This window comes from Brassica napus, chromosome C1 (genome assembly GCF_020379485.1).
Source record: "Brassica napus cultivar Da-Ae chromosome C1, Da-Ae, whole genome shotgun sequence".
NCBI classification, from domain to species: Eukaryota; Viridiplantae; Streptophyta; class Magnoliopsida; order Brassicales; family Brassicaceae; genus Brassica; species Brassica napus.
In genome coordinates, this window is record NC_063444.1 from 37,770,959 (window position 1) to 37,792,183 (window position 21,225).

Here is a 21,225-nt window from a genome sequence, read left to right on the forward strand (position 1 = left end):
GTGGTGGATGCTGCTACAGATTTTCGAAATTGACAATAGTGTGGTCATAAGAAAGAAATTAGATACAAATGATGTAGTAAGCAACATATGGATCACTGGATAAGACGAAATAACAGCTTCGTTCCTAAGCTGATTCATGGACTGAAACATAAAGCAGCTGCATATAGTATGTAAAAGAAATTGATCACGCATGATCATTGATCTTGGAGTTGTATAAAAGACAATCCAATATAGTCTATATATTTGAAATTCCTTGTGATTATACTAAACCTAAAATAGGTTAGTAGGCATAGAATAAATCTATGTGGGTGTCCGACCAAAAGCGTCCAGCCCCGGCCCTTCAAACCAAGGATGTCCGACTCTGTCCGTCTAAGGGTGTCCGGCTCTTCAGCAAAGAACGTCTGGCTCTTCTACTAGACGCGTCCGGCTTTTAAGACTAAAAGGCGTCTGGCCCTTCTTCTTGATCACGGGCTAGTAGGGACAAAAGATCAACCGAATACAAATGTATTGTAGTCCATAAGCTTGTGAGAGCCGAGATCTATGACCTAATAATATATATTTCAGTGTGTGATATGATCCACAGCAACAGAGGTCATGAGACACCATCAAGAGATGGATAAAGGGTTGCAATGTCCGAGATAAATACATATGGTATTGCCTAAAGCAAGAAAGATTGATGACCATATGTATGGATCATGAATATGTTCTGGCCAATAAGCCATAGTATGGTAAAATTATAAAGCCATTGATATACATATGTGTATAGAAGATACACCGAGACATAGGTTCATGATAACCATGTTTAGTACATTGTCAATGAGTACTTGGTTTATCCGACCATAGTAAAGAGTTAAGAGTAGACGATCACGTCTAGACTATGGACATATGCAAACACGATTTGCAAAGACCCAATAGTGATCTCCGAGGACAATGTGATTCACATTATTTAGCACACATGCTTTACCGGGACGCTCGATGTCAAAAGACATGGGAAACGACCTAAGAGGTCGAAGTGGTCTAGTTACGGCTTAGTAATGAAACTGGCCGATTACTTCCCATCCTATACATCCAAGAAATATCATGCACAAAATGCGTAGAATGTAGAACCTACACTGAGGTTCACATCAGGGGGAGTAGTGCGTGTTGTACTCTTTTTCCTTCATCATGGTTTTGTCCCACTGGGTTTTCCTGATAAGGTTTTAATGAGGCAACATGAAGCGTACTACAAATCCTGTATGGTTATGGCATCCAATGGGGAGTGTTATAAATCATGGAGTGGATTGCCATTAACCAGGCTCAGCCCAAGACCGGCCCAATACCTAGAAGATGGAGAGATGGCCGAAGCCCTAGAGAGAGGAGAGAGAGAGCCGACTTCAGGAGAGAGAGAGAGCCGACTTCAGGAGAGAGAGAGGCGGCCACAAAGCTTGGAGAAAAAAAAACTCTTTCCTTTTCCTATTAGATGTAATTTTTCCATTATTATGTATTAGTAGTTTTCCTAATCCTAGTGAGTTTAGATTTTGGATATTTTTCATTTATCTTCACCTTGTAATAAAGAAACCCCCTTGATCATTAATAATACACAGAGAAATATTCAGTCCCTAAACTCTCTAATTACAACATTAGTCTGGTATAAAACTAAAACAGGGGTATTTAGGTAAAAAGAAGGAACTCCCTTATCTCACTTTTGTTTTTTTTTTCTGATCGTCGCCTTTGCACCCATTCATAAAGAAAAGAAGAAGAGGAAGACGCAATCTTTTTGTTCTTTTATGGTTTTGGAATCGATCTGTAATCTCATTCTGACTTTGATCCAATCGCTTCTTATCTAGAAACCCGACCCGAAAAGCCATGAGAGTCCATCCAATTCTTAACAACAACACATTGATCCACCACCACCACCATCATCACCATAACCCGACCCGAGAACCCGGAAAGAATCTCCGTCGCTTACCTCACATCTTCAACCGCGTTCTCGAGCTTCCGCTAAGGTCCGAAGCAGACGTCTCCGTGGAAGAGAAACCCGATTGCTTCAGATTCGTGGCGGAGACGGACGGTCTTCGCGGCGGCGGAGGGGAGATGACGGCGTATATGGTGGAGATCCATCCGGGTATTACCAAGATCGTCGTTAGGACAAATGGGTTGTCTTTGGGTTTGTCGTTGGATGAGTTGGAGCTTGATGTCTGGCGTTTTAGGCTTCCGGAGACGACGAGGCCTGAGCTTGTTACCGTGGCTTGTGTTGATGGGGCTTTGGTTGTTACGGTTCCTAAGATGGTTTCAGAGGAAGATGATGATGGTTTTGGACAAGGTGTGGGAACTGGGAGGCTAGTTCTTGTTTTGTAAAATCGAGCCATGTCTCTGCTTTGGATTAAGACAGCTTATGTAATTATATCTATGAACGTTTTCATTTGAATCTTTGTGAGTTTCTTGATCAAGAAACGTGTAAGAGAAGACAAGTCCTCGTTTTGTTTCATATGTAGCCTTTCATACAGGTTCAGGGACAGTAGCTTAAGATCAGATCAACCTTGTCTTTCTTCAGACAATACTTTTAGTCTACTGCCAACAATTTAGCTTTTCAAAGAAATGCTTCATCATTGTTCTGTTATACTCCCACAACGTAACCTCCAAGCTAAAGAAGAAGTTCAATATTGTACACTTTGGAAAACGAATAGCGAGGAAGATAACCAATTGCGAAGTTAAATGTTAAACGTTTTGTGTCATTCACCATGCATGGATAAAGATCTTGGCACATTATGTATATACATACATACAATCAAAGCTAAAACATGAATGCACAACAACAATACATCAACTAACAAAAACTTGAACAAGACTTGGTGTTATGCAGACTAGCTACATTATTAAGCAGAGTCATGAAGAACCAGTCTCCATCAAAGGAGCTCGCTTACAAACTGACAGTTTCCAAAGTACATCCAACATAAAGCATACATAAGCATAAAACCCCAAAAGCCTAGGAAAAGGTTTCAAGAAGTCTGCAACTTAAATCCCCACAAAAAGATAAAAAAGCCGCTACTTAATAATAATACAACGAGACTGGCTAAAAGGTAAGACTGCCAGATTCTGATTTCTTTTAGAGGAAGAAGCCTTTGAGTGGATTGAACTTAGAGAGGATCTCTTCTTCACGCTTCAGAGCATTCTCCTTCTTGCATTCCCACTCAGGCTTCTTCGAGTTAGCTGCTTGAACTTCCTGCACCACTTTAGGAATCGAGTTCGCCACCATCTTCTGTCCGTAGCTCAGATCAACCTTCTCCTTCTCCTTGCTCCCAATGTACTTCTTCAGCTCACCCCTCCTCGCTTGAAGCTGAGCGATTTGCTCATCAATCTGGCGGATTGCCTCAGAGTTCTCGTCGACTTCTATCTGGATACTCCCTAGCTTGTGCTTCAGATCGCTGTACTCGTACTTAAGCGAAGCTACTTTAGCTTTGTTGAGCTCTAAAGCAGAGAAGAACCTGTCTGCTTCTTCGATCACAGCTTTGTTCTCCTGGAACACTTCGCTGAACGTTGGAATCTCTTCCATGAGCTTCAGCCTCACTATCTCCTCAGCGGAGAGGTTTGGATCTTTCCTCAGCTTAGTTGCTAAGGCTGCTATCTCCGCAGCGTCCTTGGAAGTGAACAGAGTAGGGAAGTCTTTCTCTAGAAGCGACGAGATCTTCATACGAGCTTCAGCCCATTCGTACTCTCTCATTGGAGAGCTTGCCCTTACAAGAACAGAGGACTCTGTTCCAGCATCTTCTGGACCTTGGTGAAGAAGGTTTTCAAGAGAGTTGAGGTAGCTGTCGAACTCTATCGGGTCAACATCGATAGGCTCGTGAGAGACAGCAAGGACACCGTTCATTGGAGAGACGTAGATGTGAGGGATCGAAACGTCTTCCTCCTCAACGTTAACTCTGCGTTTCTTTCTCCTGCCACTAGTGTTTGGTGCAGTAGCAGCAGCAGGTCCACCTTCCTCCTCGTTCTGGAGGTTCAACTCCACAGCACCACCGCTCTGTTGGTTCGAAGAGCGTCTCGAAGATTGCCGAGATGGTTTCGGTTTGGTCGAGGATTGAGGTCCAGTGGTGCCAGGAGTTTTTGCGCCTTTCTTCTTCTTGGTGGCTTTAGGTTTCTCTACAGCGGCTTCAAACGTGGGCATAGGGTTCCTCTTCCTCTGGCTGTATCTGGAGTTTCCTTCTTTATCATTTGGAGCAGCTCCTTCGGTCTTTACTTCCTTCGGTGTCTCCTCAAAGAGAGACGCAGCATCAACTAACAAAAGAAAAGAAATCAGCTTAGCTCAAACCAAGACACCAGAGTTATTAATGTCTTTACCTTTGTCAGCAGGCTGGAAGAGAGCAGGGATCTTCCAGCTAAACGAAGCAAAGAAGGCATCAGCATCCATCTCAGGGAAACTCATTTGGATATAACGAGCGAGAGCCGGTTTGCTCGCGAAAGACTTTGGGACATTCCTCAGCTGAAGCCTCTGAGGGAGAATCAAGAACCTGTCTTGATGAAACCCAAGAGCGGTCACTCTCCTCCCGACTCTCCAAGTCCAAACATCACCAGGGCTTGGCCAGTCAACAGGGGCGTAAGGAGGACCTTGACCGGTTGAAACAGGCGGGATCGGTGGGAGTTGGTTGAGATCGGTTTCCCCGGGAGCGAAAGAGCTGTTGTCTACGCTCCTCTTTCCGTTTTCCTTGGGCTCTGGCTCTTGAATGGCCTCTTCCCTGTTGAAACCGTTTTCCCAGAAGTCGTCAAGCTCTTGCTGAGTGGCTTGGGGTTGGTTAGGTTCGTTTTCGTGATAAGTTGAGAGCGGGACAGGTTCGGTGTCTTGGTAGGTACTGACTGGAACTGGTTCATTATCAAACCTGAATGTAAAAATTAGCACAAACACATTAACTCACATCAAACAAAAGCTACATTTAGACATTTAAACCTCAAAACAAACAAAACGACATGGAGTTCAAATATACTGTAACGGTGAAAAAAGCTTTATTAGGAATCAAATGTCAAATCGACCATAGACACGCACACAATAGTAAACCCTAAAGACACAACTTTGGCTCAAATCTAATCTTTTTAAACTCAAGAACTGTTGGTTCTCATGTCTCGAGCTTCACATTACAATCTAGGTCTCAAAGAGGGGGGAGACTGGTCCCAATTTCCGACAAAATTCAGTTCAAGATTCACATTAATTAAGACGAAACAGAGAGATTATGGAGAAGAGAAAATTACCCAGGAGGAGATTGACCGATGTCTTGCTGCATATTTGTCGGAGAATAAAACGGGGAAGACATGCTACTCAAACCCTAATTCGCCCTGCACAAAGAGAAACAAGCACCAACCCCAGTCAAGCGAAATTCATGATGAAAAATCATCGAAAGTTATAAAGCTTTTGTGTGATTGAGAAGTAACACAAAACGGTTTTTACAGGCAGATCTGAAGGCTTCTCAATCTCTCTCCTTCTCCTTTTGCTCTTGGATGGATTTGTTTTTAACTCTCTCTCTCTCTCTCTCTCTCTCTCTTTGGAGATGTGGTTAGTCTTCAAGCTGAAGTGGATCTGGATCGAATCAAATTAGGATAATTGACAATTATACCCTTGATATAGTTCCTTTTCCTTTCTTTTTTCTTTTTTACTGTAACGGACCAAGTTTTGGTCAAGTTTAACTTTTTGTTACCGGTTTACTTTATTCACACTCCCGCGGATTAAAACGATATCTAATACTTATAATTAATGTAATTTTGTATTTACACATCAAAATGCCAAAAATCTTGTTCAATTAGTATTTAATCTACACTTAATAAATTAGATATTAATATTATCCCCTATATATTAAATGAGAAGCATTCGTCATTAATGTGTTCATACTATATTTGACACGTGTCAGTTTCACGTCGATTTCAATTTGAATATGCTGACGTGTCGACCTCACGATCATTTAATAATTAATGCGTTCATATACTAATTTTTTAAACTTCACCACAGACAATTTAATGTGTTCACACTAATCTTTTTAATCAACTCATTTATAGTTCCTGCATTTTTAACATTTCTATTAGTGAACTGAAATTTCTCCGTACAATTACTGAATAATATCATTTTGAAAGACAAAAATTACAAAACCATTAAAATTCACATCAACTAAAATGTTGCAATGAGAATATTTTTAGAAATTGAAGCATATGTATCTTGGCGAATTTAGCCATAGTTGAGGCTTCTGTACAGGAAGGTAATAAATAATTGTGATTTATTATGAATTAAGAAAAGTGAGGTAAAAACACCACATACAAAGTCAAATATTTAGTTAAGCTAAATATAGTTTTTCTTTACGGAGTTTTCAGACCAAGAATTTGAAACATAATAAGATTATTAGAAAAAATCGGAAATCGGAAATCAGAAAAGCTTTAAAAGAAAAGAAAGTTCGTTAAATCGATTGAAAATCAGAATTTAGGTGTTGAGTGAAGAGATCACATTATTTTTCACGCAACTCTAACTTTTTTCACTCGATTGTATAATATTTTTGTTATATTTACCAATAATGTTTATAAGAAAATACATGTTATTATTGGATATAAACTACGTCAATTTTGCAACATGCCCAACAATATTGACACGGCGCCCAACCATTTTTATTGGTATTCTTAAAATATGGTACAATAATTATGTATGTTAAATAAGCCCAGAATATTTTTTTTACATTTATTTTATTTTTATTTTTATTTGTAGAAGAAAGTAAGTCTAGGTAAAATATATGGATCTGAAGAACCGAAATGAACTAAAGTTTAAAGTATTACTAAACACAAACTAAAGTTGATTAAGTAGTTAGATGGATTCAAAAGTTTAATGTCCAAATAACCATACCCAAATATGATCCAAACTAAAATATTTTAGATACCAAAAATATCTAAATCACAATTATATATCTAAATACATTAATTATTTTAAATTAGATATCTATCTATCTTATTAAATTAGAAACATCACAATTTCTTGTAGGTGGGTTTTTAAAGTGGACCTCATATTTTAATTAAACGCCTAATCCCTTATATATTAAACGTACCATAACCGACCTTATCTATCTTATTAAATGTACCATAACTGAACATATCCTAATATCTATGTTAATACAATTCCTCTGTTTGTTCATATTTCTGTGTCCATATTCCATATATTATTTTAGGTCGATTTATATACGAATGGATACATACTATATCATATATTCTTAATAATGTATTTAGAATATAAATCCAAAATAATTTGAACCGGTCGACTATGCCAAACGAACAAGAATAGATATAACATTTGACATTTATTTGAACAGATGCCATAATAATATTTGTTCAAAAAAATCCACTTTTGAACATCGGTTCATATCACAAGTTCATCTCGGTTATCACCATGGTTAGTAATTTTTTTTCATTTCAAACCGATCAAACTCAATATTTTGATTTGGAAGTTCCTATATTTCTGTTAATAGTTGATATCTATATCTATACTTCTGGTAATTTACATTAAAAATCCACTTTTTAACATCGGTTCATATCACAAGTTCATCTCGGTTATCACCATGGTTAGTAATTTTTTTCATTTCAAACTTATCAAACACAATATTTCGATTTGGAAGTTCCTAAATTTCTGTTAATAATTGATATCTATATCTATATATATACTTCCGGAAACCTCAGTTTTTACTTAACAATAAAATCTTTTATTGAAACCCCCTTCTCCAAGTCGTATCAATTATGCTTAATATCTCGGTGACCATATTGCGTGATTTGGTATTTATTGTAGATTACTTAATTGGTTTAGGGAATATTTGGGTAGTACATTCGTTTCCTTGCACTAAAATTAGACTATAAATACTGGTCTTCTTAATCATCTTTACACATTCACGATCAGGTCCAAAAAAAAAAAAAGAATAACGATTCATAGTCTAACCTTTAGTCGATAGATGGAGTATTAAATTGAAAAAAAATTTATCAACAAAAATTTGTGTTTATGTGATAAAAAAAATCTTTGTGTTTACTCTGGATTTGTTTAGTTTTTTTTTTTACTTTGATGATAATGGACATCGAGAGATCAGCGAGAGAGACACTGACAAAGATGTTAAGTGAATCTTCTGAGTAGTTGACTTTTTTACTAATGTAACTTAATTTTTATGTTCCCGGAATAATTAGTTAGTGATGGGCTTAGTGAAGATGTGTACGTTGGCCCAGAATATTGGTGTTTACGAATTAAATTGGTCCAGGTTATGTTTCTTAAACTAATATAAACATAGTCTTATATATTACATAGTATAGTAATATTGTATATTATTATATTTATAACTTTGTACTGAAAACAAACCAATGTGTACGTTGGCCCAGAATATTGGTGTTTACGAATTAAATTGGTCCAGGTTATGTTTCTTAAACTAATATAAACATAGTCTTATATATTACATAGTATAGTAATATTGTATATTATTATATTTATAACTTTGTACTGAAAACAAACCAAACTGAAATCTCTATAATATTATTTGAGAAGTCACTTTCCTATGTGGCGTGCTCACGTTAAACTCACGATAGTTTATTACATTGATATCCTTAATGAATTGAATTTATTGTATAATTGCCATTATTAATTTTTTATTTTTTTCTTTTCTTTTTATTAATACATTCCTTTTATAACTAAATTGTTATCAAAAGGAATTTCATATATAAGACAATATTTATAAATATTTTTGTTTTTATTTTCGTTTTTAAAACCATATTATTATGAATAAAGAATATTATGTAAAAGGCAATATTTTTACTATTAAAATACAATAGTTTAATATAATTGACACATCTGATTTAGTAAAAACGAATTTTCCTTTAATATAATTTCAAATTTTGTAAAAATTTTTGTCGAGCTTAGTATAACGTGAGTTTGTAATCCAAGTGGAGACACCTAGCAGACGGATTGGAGAAATTGTGTCATATGTGTTCGGCCAATTTAGATCCGTGAAACACAATAAAAAAAGGTTTTGTAACCTTTTATTTATATTTTAAAAAAATTTCTTAGGATATTAAGAAGAGAAAAAGACAAAAATAGCATTAAATCAAATTTTTGTTCCCAAACTAGCATTCAAGGTCAAAAGTCACAAAAATAGCACTTAATGTTTTATCAAAAGTCACAAACTTAGGATTTAGAGTTAAAGGGTGGGATTTAGGATTTAGGGTTTAGGGTTTAGAGTTTAGAGTTTAGGGTTTAGAGTTTAGGGTTTAGGGTTTAGAGTTTAGGGTTTAGAGTTTAGAGTTTAGAGTTTAGGGTTTAGGGTTTAGAGTTTAGGGTTTAGTGTTTAGAGTTGAGAAATGAGGTTTTGGGGATAAGATTTCAAATTTTGAAAAATAAAAAAATTAAAATATTCAAAAGATAAAATGCTAATTTGGTCATTTTAGTTTTTGATTGCTATTTTTGTGATATAAACTTAGAAAGATGCTATTTTGGAGATTTGCCCTATTAAGAAAGGAAAACTATATGATTATACCTTTTGATAGTTATACAACAGTTTTCTTATAAAAAAAATATCCCCATTATTTTATGCAATTTTCTTCTTCTTTTTTTTTACATTATAAATTCTTAATCCTAATAGTATTTGGGTATCTATCCGGGTTCGGTTCGGTCTTTTCGGGTTTTCGGGGTTAATATTTCATCCCCATTCGGGTATTTATAAATTTTGGTTCGAATTCGGTTTGGATCTTTGCGGGTTCGGTTCGATTTCGGATAACCAGTTTAAATTATTTTAAAGTCATAAAATTCATTTATGCTTTAAATTTCTTAAAATCTAAAAATATAAATAATATATAACATATAAATTTGAGTAATGTATGCCAAAGTATCTAAATTTAATATAAAAATCTATAGATAATTTAAATATTTTTGGTGTTTTAAGTACTATTTAGATATTTTATACATTTACTTTTGACTATTTATATATATATTTTCAAATATTTTGAACAGCTTTAAAATATCTTATACATTTTGGACAACTTCAAAATCTTTGGATATTAAATCTGAAAATACCTGATATATTCAAGTATATAAATCTGATTCAGATATATTCGGATACCTGAAATATTTTGGTTTGGATCGGGTTTGGTTTCGGTTTTTTAAATACCAATATTTTGAACCCGTTTGGATATTTAACCAGTTTCGGTTCTGGTTTGGTACTATCCAAATTAGATTCGGTTCAGTTTTTTGGGTTTATATTTTTTCCAGCCCTACCTAATACTATTTGAAGGCCCCCAAAAGTATACATAAACAACTGATTCTCATTAATCTAAACTATTAAACTATCGACATAAATATACATTATCACTCAATCATCCATCCTTTATAGAAAATCTTCTTTTATTCATAAAGTATGTATTTTATTTGTAGGATAACAACTCCCATGGCTTCCATCCGAAAATTTCATTTTCCATTAGATATATGCAAAACAAAATAAGACATCAAGAGTTTTTGGAAAAAAATATCTTTAAAAGTTGTTTCAACTCAGATGGTTTTGATTGATGATGAGATAATTTTTAAAACTCATACTTTTCAACTTCTTATAATCCTACAATTATAAAAATCAAAACTAAATAAGAGGAACCGTATTCATGCAACAACTAAAGGTAATTACTTGATTAAAAGTTTTGAGAAAAGGTTGGTAAAGGTGAATCAAAAATAAATAACACACACAAGATCAAATTTTACATTCATGATTTTAGAACTTTAGAAATCAATATCATGGCCAAATTAAATATATTGAATAAAAAATTATAATACTGCAGTTAAATAACTTATAAATAAAACTTTAATTAAATAACCTAAAAATACACAGACAGATAAAACTACAAGTCTTAAACTAATAAAATACTATCCAAATTATTATATTTTGTTTTTAAAAAAAAAAATATTCATGCCTGCGCATAGGCGTGGGTGAATCACCTAGTATAATATATATCAGAAAATGTTTTGAACCATTACACACAAAATTATTAGACGTCAGAATATAATAAAATTCACTGAGCAACTATGTAATAATTGTTTAAAAATATTTAACTTTATAATGTACACAAAAAAATCAAAACACAAGTTTTACAACAAATTTTGCGTTACAATAAAAAAACACAATCCACACTTGCAAAGGAATAAAAACCCGCCCGGGCCAGATCATGATCTAGTTAGATATTAAAATGGATATCCTAACTCGAATTCGAACTGAACTCTCAATGATTCGAATCAAATCCAAACTAACATTTGTAAATATCTGAATGCGATTTAAATTTCTAACTCAAAAATCTGAAATCCAAATAAATTAACTGAATCCGAACGTATATATGAATGTCCATTCCCATAAAAAGCTATACAACATACAATAAATAATCTAATAAGCTATTTCACTCCGCCCACAGCGCGCAGATTACTACCTAATTATGCATTAAGAGGTTTTCCAGTAGATTCACTACGTGGATGCTCTTTTCCACTAAATAGAAATACATGGATATGTCAATCCTTTGGAAAAAAAAGTAAATTAAAATATAATTTGCAAAACAAAAGGCCATCTTTTTCTTCCAATCAAATTATAGATACCTTAAGTCACATCCAATGTTCAAAACTAATGTTGTGTTTTTGTTAGTTTTCTTAATTTTTCCAAAATTCAAAGAGCTACATGTTGACCACATAATTATTAGAAAATATTTGAAATAATTAAAATGATCAAATTGATATCTCATTGAGTCATATCATATTTGAATATGGAGAGTTTTATGCTCAACGTTGAGGCTGCAGCACCTTGTTGGCATTACATAGACAAGTGTTGGGTGGTACACAATGAATTCTGCTTATTCAGAGTTGGAGCAGCTTAGTGATAAGGTACCTATATACATTTCACCTATAATTAAGAACAAGTATATAAGCAAGACAGACTCTAATGATGTTACATATCCAAGAAAATTGGCTAGGAGTCTCACACACTATACTAAAAAAAAAAAGCTGACGCATCAAGTCATGTTTATTCACTACAATGATGATTTTGAATCTACTGATGTTTCTTATCCAGAGGCTTTCTCGCCAACGATCACTTGCATATTCCAAGCTCTCTTCTCAGAAAAAAAATTAATTTCCTACGGGGTGACAACTAATCATCTTGTTGCTAAGACCAATTGGAGACTGCAAATTTTGAGCTTCGTATAAACTTTGACTAGAATCCTCATCTATGATAGCTTTGATGGCGACCAATTTCTTGGAGATTAGCATGGCAATTTTTCTTGTAAAGATTGAGGACAAACTTGTCCGAAAGGGGTGGTGATAGGATGTGTAAGGAGTGACTAAAGAGATTTTTGGAGGTATAGAGGATGAGCCGGCAAAAGAGAACAGTTACAATGAATTACTCTTGATGAATGTACGTGAATGGAATAGATGAAATGAAATCGTTTTGATGAATTGTTAGGCTTCGCCATGTCAACGGTTTCTTCACAAAATGATGCAAGAAACTAATAAATATGTACTCTCTTCCATCACAACGTATGTTTTTGAACCAACGAGATGATGTATTGGCTAGTTTAAAATGGCGAAAGGCAACTCAAGGCGAGAAAGTGGTCGACAAGCGGTCGTGTATGCTTCATCAAAAAGGTAAGCAAAACTCTATATACTCATGATAAGAACTGATAGCTTTGAAGAGACTTATGCTAGAAACCGAAAACACCAAATCCACTTTAATTTAATCCAAAACTTCAAAACATTTGCAAAATATAAAGTTTAATTAGCAAGAACACTAAGTAAAATACCAAATTCAAAACCAAACCAAAACAACAATTCCTAAAACTCTATTAGTCAGATTCAAAACCATTAATTCTCTTCAAACTCCAACTTTTTGTTGTAGCCAAGTCTTCCTCTCCTAAACCCCCTTCATGTCATCATCTTCATCAACCAAGGTTAAATGAGAAGGATATACTCTTCTCCACAGCAGATATTGATACTACATTACATCGGTTTGAATCAAAACAGTTTATGTACTATTTTCAAACAAACCAATTGGTTTATAATTATATACTTGCAACAAAGCCTCACCACGAGTGCTTTAGGAAGAAGAAAAAAACCACAAAAGCGAGGGAAGGCGAGCACATTGTGTACCTCGCCTGGCCGTGGGTGGTGAGGTGATGAGGTTATTGTTATGTAAATCTTTTGTCTCTATAAGATCCAAAGTGACAAACAAACACGTTCTAGTGTTAGGCTGAATTGAAATCAATAAAATCTTTATAATTTGAACGCCAAAAGCTAACAAGTAAGCAACATACAAGAAGATAGAGTCACAAAGAGCAAAGAGTTCCTTTTTGAGAACTGAGATATTGTTCAAGTTGATAATTAAATTTCAAGCCTTAGCAGAAACTGCAACGATTATACAAAAATATAATGAGACACAGAGACGGGGGAATAAATATCAGGAGAGATCACTTGTGTCAAAAGGTAACTCACCTCGTCTTCCACCCACGACCTCGGTTTCTACAAAGACTGCTAAAATCACTACAATCTATCTCCCACCCGTCCCATTCTTCAAACGCGGAGTTCATGTCATCAATCTCTTGTAGTAACTGGGCGTGATAATCCTCCCACGTTTCACTATCACCTCCCCCGCTACGTTCATCCCATCTTCTACGAGGACTTTTACCAAAAACATCTGATTCAATACCTTGCTGGATTTGAACCAAACTCGGAACATAATTGAAAATATGAGGACGTAATAAATACGTTGGTTTAAAAGCGATTTCTGTGTAATATTTATCTTCCTCTCCCAAAGTGCACACCACGTTCCTGTCCTCCCCAAAATATGAATTACAACACAAGGCCACTTTCTTACGCTCGTCAATTAAAAGACTCGTGTAAACATCAAAACCATAGTCCACTTCAAAGGATTTGCTCCATGACAAATCTGCTTCACAATTAGTATTTGTCACCCACATCTCCATCGTTGATGAGCCTATTATACAACATAACACTGAGAGTTCTTCTCTAACAACTGATAGAGCCGTATATATACAGTCATGAGACGGGAGAGGAAAACACAAACGTATAAATCTCTCTCTCTCGTAAAATCAAAACTGAGCAAGTAGTCGGAGTCTTTGTCATCATAAGCATTCCAGTAAGCATTTCCTTTCAAAGCCACGCCATGGGATCTTATTACAAAGCAGTTGGGAGCATTAACAACTCTCCACGCATTAGAGTTGAAGTCGTAGATTTCAAATCCATCAACTAGGTCGCCTCCCCAAAACATCAAGATTTTGTAGCTTCGGAAAAATTGATTATTTTCGTATCCTAAAGCACACTTGGTCTTTCTCCCATTAAATTTTTCAAACCATGGTTCCCACCATCGGAAACACACGCAACCATTGTTTTGTTTGATCCACCTAGTTTCCCCTAAACAAGGATTCAAAACCACGAGTTCATCCTCCGTGGTGGTGCATAACAACAAACCATCGCAGTGGAAAACTGTGTCTATATAAACCTTTTCTGAATTATACGAATTATTTAGACTAAGTTCATCGCTAAATTCAATAGACGGAGGAACAGAGTTCAGATCTACGCTTGTCGGATAAAGCCCACATCCCTCCAATATGAGAACACGAAGCTGCTTTGGAACGTTACAAAGGTGCTTCTCGATGAACCTGTTGTCTTTGAATAAAGCGTTCCATTTTTTACAAGTAGATCTCAACCGTTTCAGAGATGTGGCCGGAACCCTAGAAAGTATTTCTTCTACCAAATCTGCCGGAAGATGAGACAGCATCGTTGTTTCTCTTTCTTTTGGAAGCTTTCCCAAGGGAAGATGAAAGATTTGAAGGAAGAGCAGAACAACTCAATGGGGGCTCTCTAAAAAAAAAAAGACGAAATTAGGGTTTTGAGTTTTAAAGTTTCCACTGAACCAACTTATCTTTTTATACGGACAAAAGAAAAGATCAGCCCGGCGACCGGATTTTTTGTTTAAATTTTTTATTTAAATTTTATATTTATTTTGGTATATAAGTATCATAATCTATTAATAAAAATATAAGTAGCTGGAAAATTATAAAATTATTTTCAGTTATTTATTTTTTTCTGTCTTACAAATTTCAAAAATTTTAATATTCAAATCTTTGATATTAGTTTTTTTTGTTATTGAAAATTATATTTAAGGTGATAAAGCAAAATGACAAAAATGATTAAATTTTAGCTATGTGTTTGATTGGTTGGATTATAGAAATTTTTCATTTCACTTAAATTTTTTATAAATTTCGTTTTTAATTGTTCTCTTGGTAATTTAGTTGACCCTCCCTCCTCTTTACAACTGCAATCCTTTTAAAATATATTTTTTTCTTAAAACACCGGTTTAAAAATTGTAATATTTTTCTAAATTAAAAACTTACAATTACATCACTACAACCTAAAATCAACAAACTTCTTACAACAAAATTTATGCACTTACAACCCAGCTTACCGGACCCATAATCAAAATATTCATTTATCTTACTTATATAAGTTAATTTATAAAACTATAGATTTTATTCAATATTATGCAAATCCAACTTCCATTCTTTATTTTCACAATCTCTTCCTTCTTGTCTATATTAAACCATTTTCTTAGCAGATTTCATTATTTTTATCAGTAGTATACAGAACTTGATATATCAGAGAATACTGTTATCATCTAAAATTCTATTGTAATTATCAGATTTATCCACCGAACCTAGTCTATACACGTTCAAGTGAAACACCACAACATCACAAAGCAACTTGATTTATTTAACAGCTGAGAATCAGAATTTTTATGAAGTTAAACAAACAGAATATAACCTGCTTGAAAAGTTGAAAACCGTTGTTGCTAAGGAGCTGCCTAGACATAAAATTTATTTGATATGGAGGGACCAAGTCGAGCTTTATATTAATCTCCTCCGATATGTATTTACAAAAGTTTCACTGTTAGAATAAAAAAATAAAAGACAATTTTCAAAATGTGATCACCCACTCACACTCACACTCACCTTAAGTAACTCCTCTCTTGAGACAACTATCGTATATCAACTCTGCCTTCTAAATCAATCCTTACAGCATCTTCTACTTCATCATATATACTGTTCTTGTGTAAGCTCTCTACATCTGATGTTGAGATCTTTAGATGATACTAACAGTGAGTAATTTTAGATGGTGTTAAAATCATGAAGAAGAACTGAATTAAGATGAAAAAAAGAAAAAAAATACTTAGATTGGTTTTACTGAGTTTAGTAGAATGATGACTTGACTTAACAACCTTTCAGGTATTGGCATCAGGGATATAAATACGACATGGTCTATAGATTGTGACTGAACCAAAAAGACACAATGTAAGTAATCAAAAGAAGCCTAGAAACCTGTAGTAATAAAACAGAGAACTAAAGAAGCTAAAACATCCTTAAAGATGAGCACCAAGTGAACAGCAGGGGCTCATCCAAAGAATTGAATATGCTAACATCAACATTGTAGTTTGCAGTAGATTTAAACACAAGGCCTCAGTATTTTCCTTTGACTGACATAACCTGCAAGGAACAAAACCGATCAAATATGTTTAAACAACATTTAAAGATAAAAAAAAGTTTGTTGAGTTGGATGGAACTAACAACTGAACACGGCGCAAATCAACAATTCCCATGAGTCAGATCCAAAGCAACAACTCTGATATATGACTGAGAAAAATCCTGAGCATGAGAATCACTACATGAATTCCTTAAAAGATCAGATTACAGCAAAACGAAGATCCCAAAGGATGAATAGCGGAACAAAACCTGTCGAGGAACGGCGAGAGGAGAAGTCAATCTCCCGACCATGCTGGCCATCTTTAAATACAATTCCAATGATTCTCAAGGGATGAACCTTTTTATAAGTGGAGATATCCACCGTTTGAAAAGGAATAAGAATCATTAATTGAATGAACGTGGTTGCAGAAGAATAAGATCTCGTTAATGACGTTAAATCAATGGAACTTGTAACGCATATGTGAGGAGATGAATCGAAAACGAAACGAACCGACGTAGACGCCAACTGACGATGACTCGCCTTTGTGAAACTTTCAGAACCTCATACCTAATCAGCTTTGGGACACGACGATAAACTCTAGAAACAAAAGTCTCTTCATGTATAGAAAGGAAAGACACCTAACAGGCCAAAATTTATGTAACTTTTCAGCCCAATATCTAGAATAGGCTCATTCTGGCATGAATGTCATTAATGAAACGGTGTATTTTGATTAATTGACACGTGTCGCACCGAGAACCTTTGATTTTATAACGTGGATGCTTATGTTTCCTCACCGGGAAGGAGAAAACATATATTTATATAAAGACTAGGGCCGGCCCGCTCTACGGACGGGATGATAATTTAAAAATAATGTAAGCCAGATTTTGATCCGCTTTTTGCAAGCGCTGAATATTTTATGATGACAAATTCTACATCTTAATAAATATTTTTTTTAAATTTTTAAGAATTTTTGTATTTAAAATATTTTTGCATTTAAATCAGTGTTTTTAAATTTGATCCGAACCCACGGTCAAACCGATTAATTCGGTGGTTCGATAATTCAATTTAGGTTTTTAAAAATATCCATATTTAAAAAATCACGAAAATCCGAAACTAAATCGATTGAACCGATAGATGGTCAATATGTAATATAATTTGATTTAAATTGTTATAGTTTCATAATTTGTCATCTTTTAATCCAAAAGATTATATGTATTTTCGTTTTTTATAAATTATTTGAATTTTTCCATTATTTAATTTATCTAAATAATTTGAGAGAAAATTGTTAGAAATTATAAAAAAGATGAAATATTAGTTAAACATAAATATTAACATCTAATTAACACACTAAATGCATATTAGGGACTCTGTATTTGAAACCAATTATTAAATAACAGAGTAAAGAGTCTCAAACTATTAGTATTTGTATTTCTGAAAACGATGTCTTCGTATAAAGCTCAGAAGGGTTGGACATCAGATTGGCTGTTGTTCCTGTGATGAAAGTGATTTAGTCAATGTATTTTTTTTTAAATCGGACCAGAGATAGCAGAAGAATGTATCCAAATTGATACTAACCCTATGTGTCTCCGCGGCCCTGTATATACGCTGGTTGCTGTCACTATGAGTCATGAGGTGTTGTTCTAAATCAGCAGTGCAGAGCAATGGCGTGGTTAGTTTCTGTAAACGAAATCAGAATGATATTTAGTGGATTTATGATTGATATCTAACTCTGAAACTCCGCATGAAGCATTAGCAGATGCTGCATATCCTAACTTCCTCCAGAACTATCGAAGCAAGTAGTACTTAAAAGAGAGAGTTGTCTTGACACCTACAAATAATACTGTGCATGAGGTGAACGCATATCTCCTCTCCAAAGTCCCATCAAATGCTAAAGTGTATTTAAGCTCTGATTCCATTGAGTTAGAAGCTACACCAGATGATGACAAAACACTAAAGATGATGAATCTTGAAATCTCAGTTAAAAATATAACTCACTAATCAGTGTCATGTTGCTCATATATCCTATAAAACTGGTACCCGAAGCAAAAGCCTTGGGTAACCAAATAAAAAACTATTAAAAATAAATTAATTCGTAAATTACATTTAAAATGTTTAGTTTATTATATATATAACGAAAGTTAGACTACATTGACTACATTGTTACTCCATTATGTCTTTTGTTTTGTTTTTGAATGAATTGAGACTTTTAGTTTCTCGTATAGATTTTCTTCTAAACATATTGATTCAGAACTAACCAATCCCATTGTGCTAAACTTTAAACAAACCATTTAATCTATAATATATTTTTTGTCATATAAACATATAGTATACATGCAATCTTTGTATTATACGTATATATTAAATAGCACAACAAATTTCTTCCTGCTTACTTTTTTTTTGTTAAAGTACTTTTTATTCCTTTTGTGTTTTTAATAACTCGTTAGATTTCGGTATGCCACATACCTTAGCGAATAGTGAGTTTCCTACAAACTAAAATAAAATGAATTGGTTTACAAAATATTTGGTATTAGTATAGATTATATTATTACATTTCATTATTTAGATGTGATAAAATCATAATGAAAACATTTATAAATTTATAAATCTTATGTTTTACTGCTATATAAAAATTTATAACGGTTATAAGATATATTATGTGTTATACTACTAATTCATTTTAAAAGTTAATATTATTCTCTTAGCAAAGATTACTATTCATTATAGAGACTTTTTTTTGGGCCACTGAGACAATATTCACTGAGACGATATTTGTTCACCAATCCCTCGACATACAAAACCTATGAAAGATGACACGTAGTTCGTTTCATAAAATACTCGATTTAATATTTTCTTATAAAATATTATTAGTTTTATAAAGTGGTTTTATTGTATGATATATTTATTCTAGTTACCAAAAAAGAATAGGAAAATATAGATTTATTCATCAAATCGTTCTTCTTCCTTAAGTTGTTTTTATTTTCTTCTTCGCTTTCTTTTCGACTCCTGCAATTTTCTTTTTTCAATTTCTTCAGATCTTTTCTTAACTTCTTCAGATCTTTTTTTTTGAAAAAATTCAGATTTTTCTTTATGCTTTGACGTTTACTTTAATTTCTTTTAATATATTGTTTCTTTTCTTTCATTGATCATACATCCTTTGCTTTTAAATCCAATAGTTGCATTAACTTCTGGGATCTTTGACTTCTTTTCTTCCCAACACACTCATTTTCTTGTCTTCGCCTTTTTCTATCCTTGACTTATTTTTTTCTTTTCATTTGCATGTTTCAGATCGGACTTCTTGGAGAAGAACGTGGAGAACCATTTACACATCACCACCGACGCTGTTTACATTTACCATATTTGCAACTGAGCACTGTCATTTGTTCCGGCCACCACCGTTGTCATTTCTTCCACCCTCGCCATTATTGTCATATCTTCTTCTACCGACATAAGTATTATATATTTAGATTTATTATAATTTCTGTTTATTTTCGTCTGTAAATTTTAATGATTTAAAATCGTTTTATATTTTCTACTTTATTATTTTGTTAAGATTAGAATTTGGCCCAATTTAATAAAGTAGTCCAATATGTATGAGTCTCGAATATACATTTGGAGTTAATTCTTAGTGGACTGGACTTTGTAAACTAAAATAATGACAACAGAAAAAATGAAAACCCAGACGGAACACAAACAAAAATAAATGAAACGCATCGTTTTTGTGAAAAGGGACAGATGTCGCTTCTAGGATGCACGACTTTTCACGTGGCATGACAGGAGTGTTACCAACATCTTTATATATATATAGATTCCACATTAATATAATGTTTCCTTTCCTCTTGTTTATTAATCATTAAATCGACAATAATTTGCTCACTCGGCGGTTCTCTTAAGCCACCACCGCTTCCAGATTAGCTAGCCATTGCTTCTGTCCTAGTATGAAAAAAAAGACAGTCCAAGGAATCAGCAATTGCTTGATATTAGAAAGTTGAAGAAGAGAGAACAAATCAATCGTTGTTGACTTGTTGTATACCTCAGACTCTTTTGACCCTCGATCAAGTTTTCAAACCAAAGATCTTTCGAAAACAAAACCAGTGTTGTTGGCATGTTGCTATGTAAACTAATTTCAGATTATCGTTGGCCAGAGACAGATGTGAGTACAGACAACAACAAGTCAACAAGGAGACGAACATCCAAAAAATATCAGCAAATGGGGTCGTCGAAGAAGGAAACTTTATTTTTCTTGATAGAGTTTGAATCTTAATAGTGAGGATGAAACAGGGGCGGGACCCACTTGAAGAGAGGTGGATTCAATTTGGCACCGTTAAAATAACATTAAAAGATTTGTAACCTCTGTTCATTGATCAATTATGACATAGTTGGGTATCAGTAGAGTGGAGCAAGAACAGATCAATATTTGTAAAATTCCTTATGAGATGTGAAACACTCACAAATACTTGTAATATTCCTTATGAGATCTGAAACACTCACAAATACTTGTAACATTCCTTATGAATATGATACTAACTCTGTTTGAATCAAACCGTTTATGTACTATTTTCAAACAAACCAATTGGTTTATATACTTGAAACAAAGCGTCACCACGAGTGTTTTAGAAAGAAAGAAAAAAACACAAAGCGAGGCATTGTTTACCTCGCCTGGCCGCGGGCTGGTGAGGTGATGAGGTTAGTGGTATGTAAACCTTTTA

At 34.0% G+C, this 21,225-nt stretch overlaps 2 protein-coding genes and 1 pseudogene across 3 annotated transcripts; 1 reads left to right on the forward strand and 2 right to left on the reverse strand.

Annotated features, from left to right (window-relative positions):
- The first annotated feature begins 1,554 nt into the window (after window positions 1-1,554).
- Window positions 1,555-2,467, forward strand: BNAC07G08860D. The gene has a single exon (XM_013872621.3). It carries the CDS (start codon window positions 1,846-1,848, stop codon window positions 2,335-2,337), a length of 492 nt encoding a protein of 163 aa, XP_013728075.1. The 5' UTR covers window positions 1,555-1,845; the 3' UTR covers window positions 2,338-2,467.
- Window positions 2,468-2,868: 401 nt separating this feature from the next.
- Window positions 2,869-5,569, reverse strand: LOC106431796. 2 transcript variants are annotated; one of them, XM_013872619.3, is made up of 4 exons: window positions 5,417-5,569; window positions 5,221-5,304; window positions 4,318-4,853; window positions 2,869-4,254 (listed from the first exon to the last, which is right to left on the reverse strand). In XM_013872619.3, exons 2-4 carry the CDS (start codon window positions 5,280-5,282, stop codon window positions 3,086-3,088), a joined length of 1,767 nt encoding a protein of 588 aa, XP_013728073.2. In that variant the 5' UTR covers window positions 5,283-5,304; window positions 5,417-5,569; the 3' UTR covers window positions 2,869-3,085. The 2 variants fall into 2 exon arrangements, with proteins under 2 accessions (XP_013728073.2, XP_013728074.2); XM_013872620.3 differs by having other exon boundaries at window positions 5,401-5,507.
- A 6,532-nt stretch (window positions 5,570-12,101) lies between these two features.
- On the reverse strand, window positions 12,102-20,017 carry LOC106431787 (annotated as a pseudogene).
- Between the last annotated feature and the right edge of the window lie 1,208 nt (window positions 20,018-21,225).

Excerpts from the sequence above, each read along its gene's own strand:
- BNAC07G08860D (XM_013872621.3), top strand. The coding sequence starts at position 1,846 with ATGAGAGTCCATCCAATTCTTAACAACAACACATTGATCCACCACCAC.
- LOC106431796 (XM_013872619.3), bottom strand. The coding sequence starts at position 5,282 with ATGTCTTCCCCGTTTTATTCTCCGACAAATATGCAGCAAGACATCGGT. Across the intron at positions 4,854-5,220 it reads ATCGGTCAATCTCCTCCTGG|GTTTGATAATGAACCAGTTC; the intron begins GTAATTTTCTCT and ends TTTTACATTCAG. Across the intron at positions 4,255-4,317 it reads CTTCCAGCCTGCTGACAAAG|TTGATGCTGCGTCTCTCTTT; the intron begins GTAAAGACATTA and ends TTCTTTTGTTAG.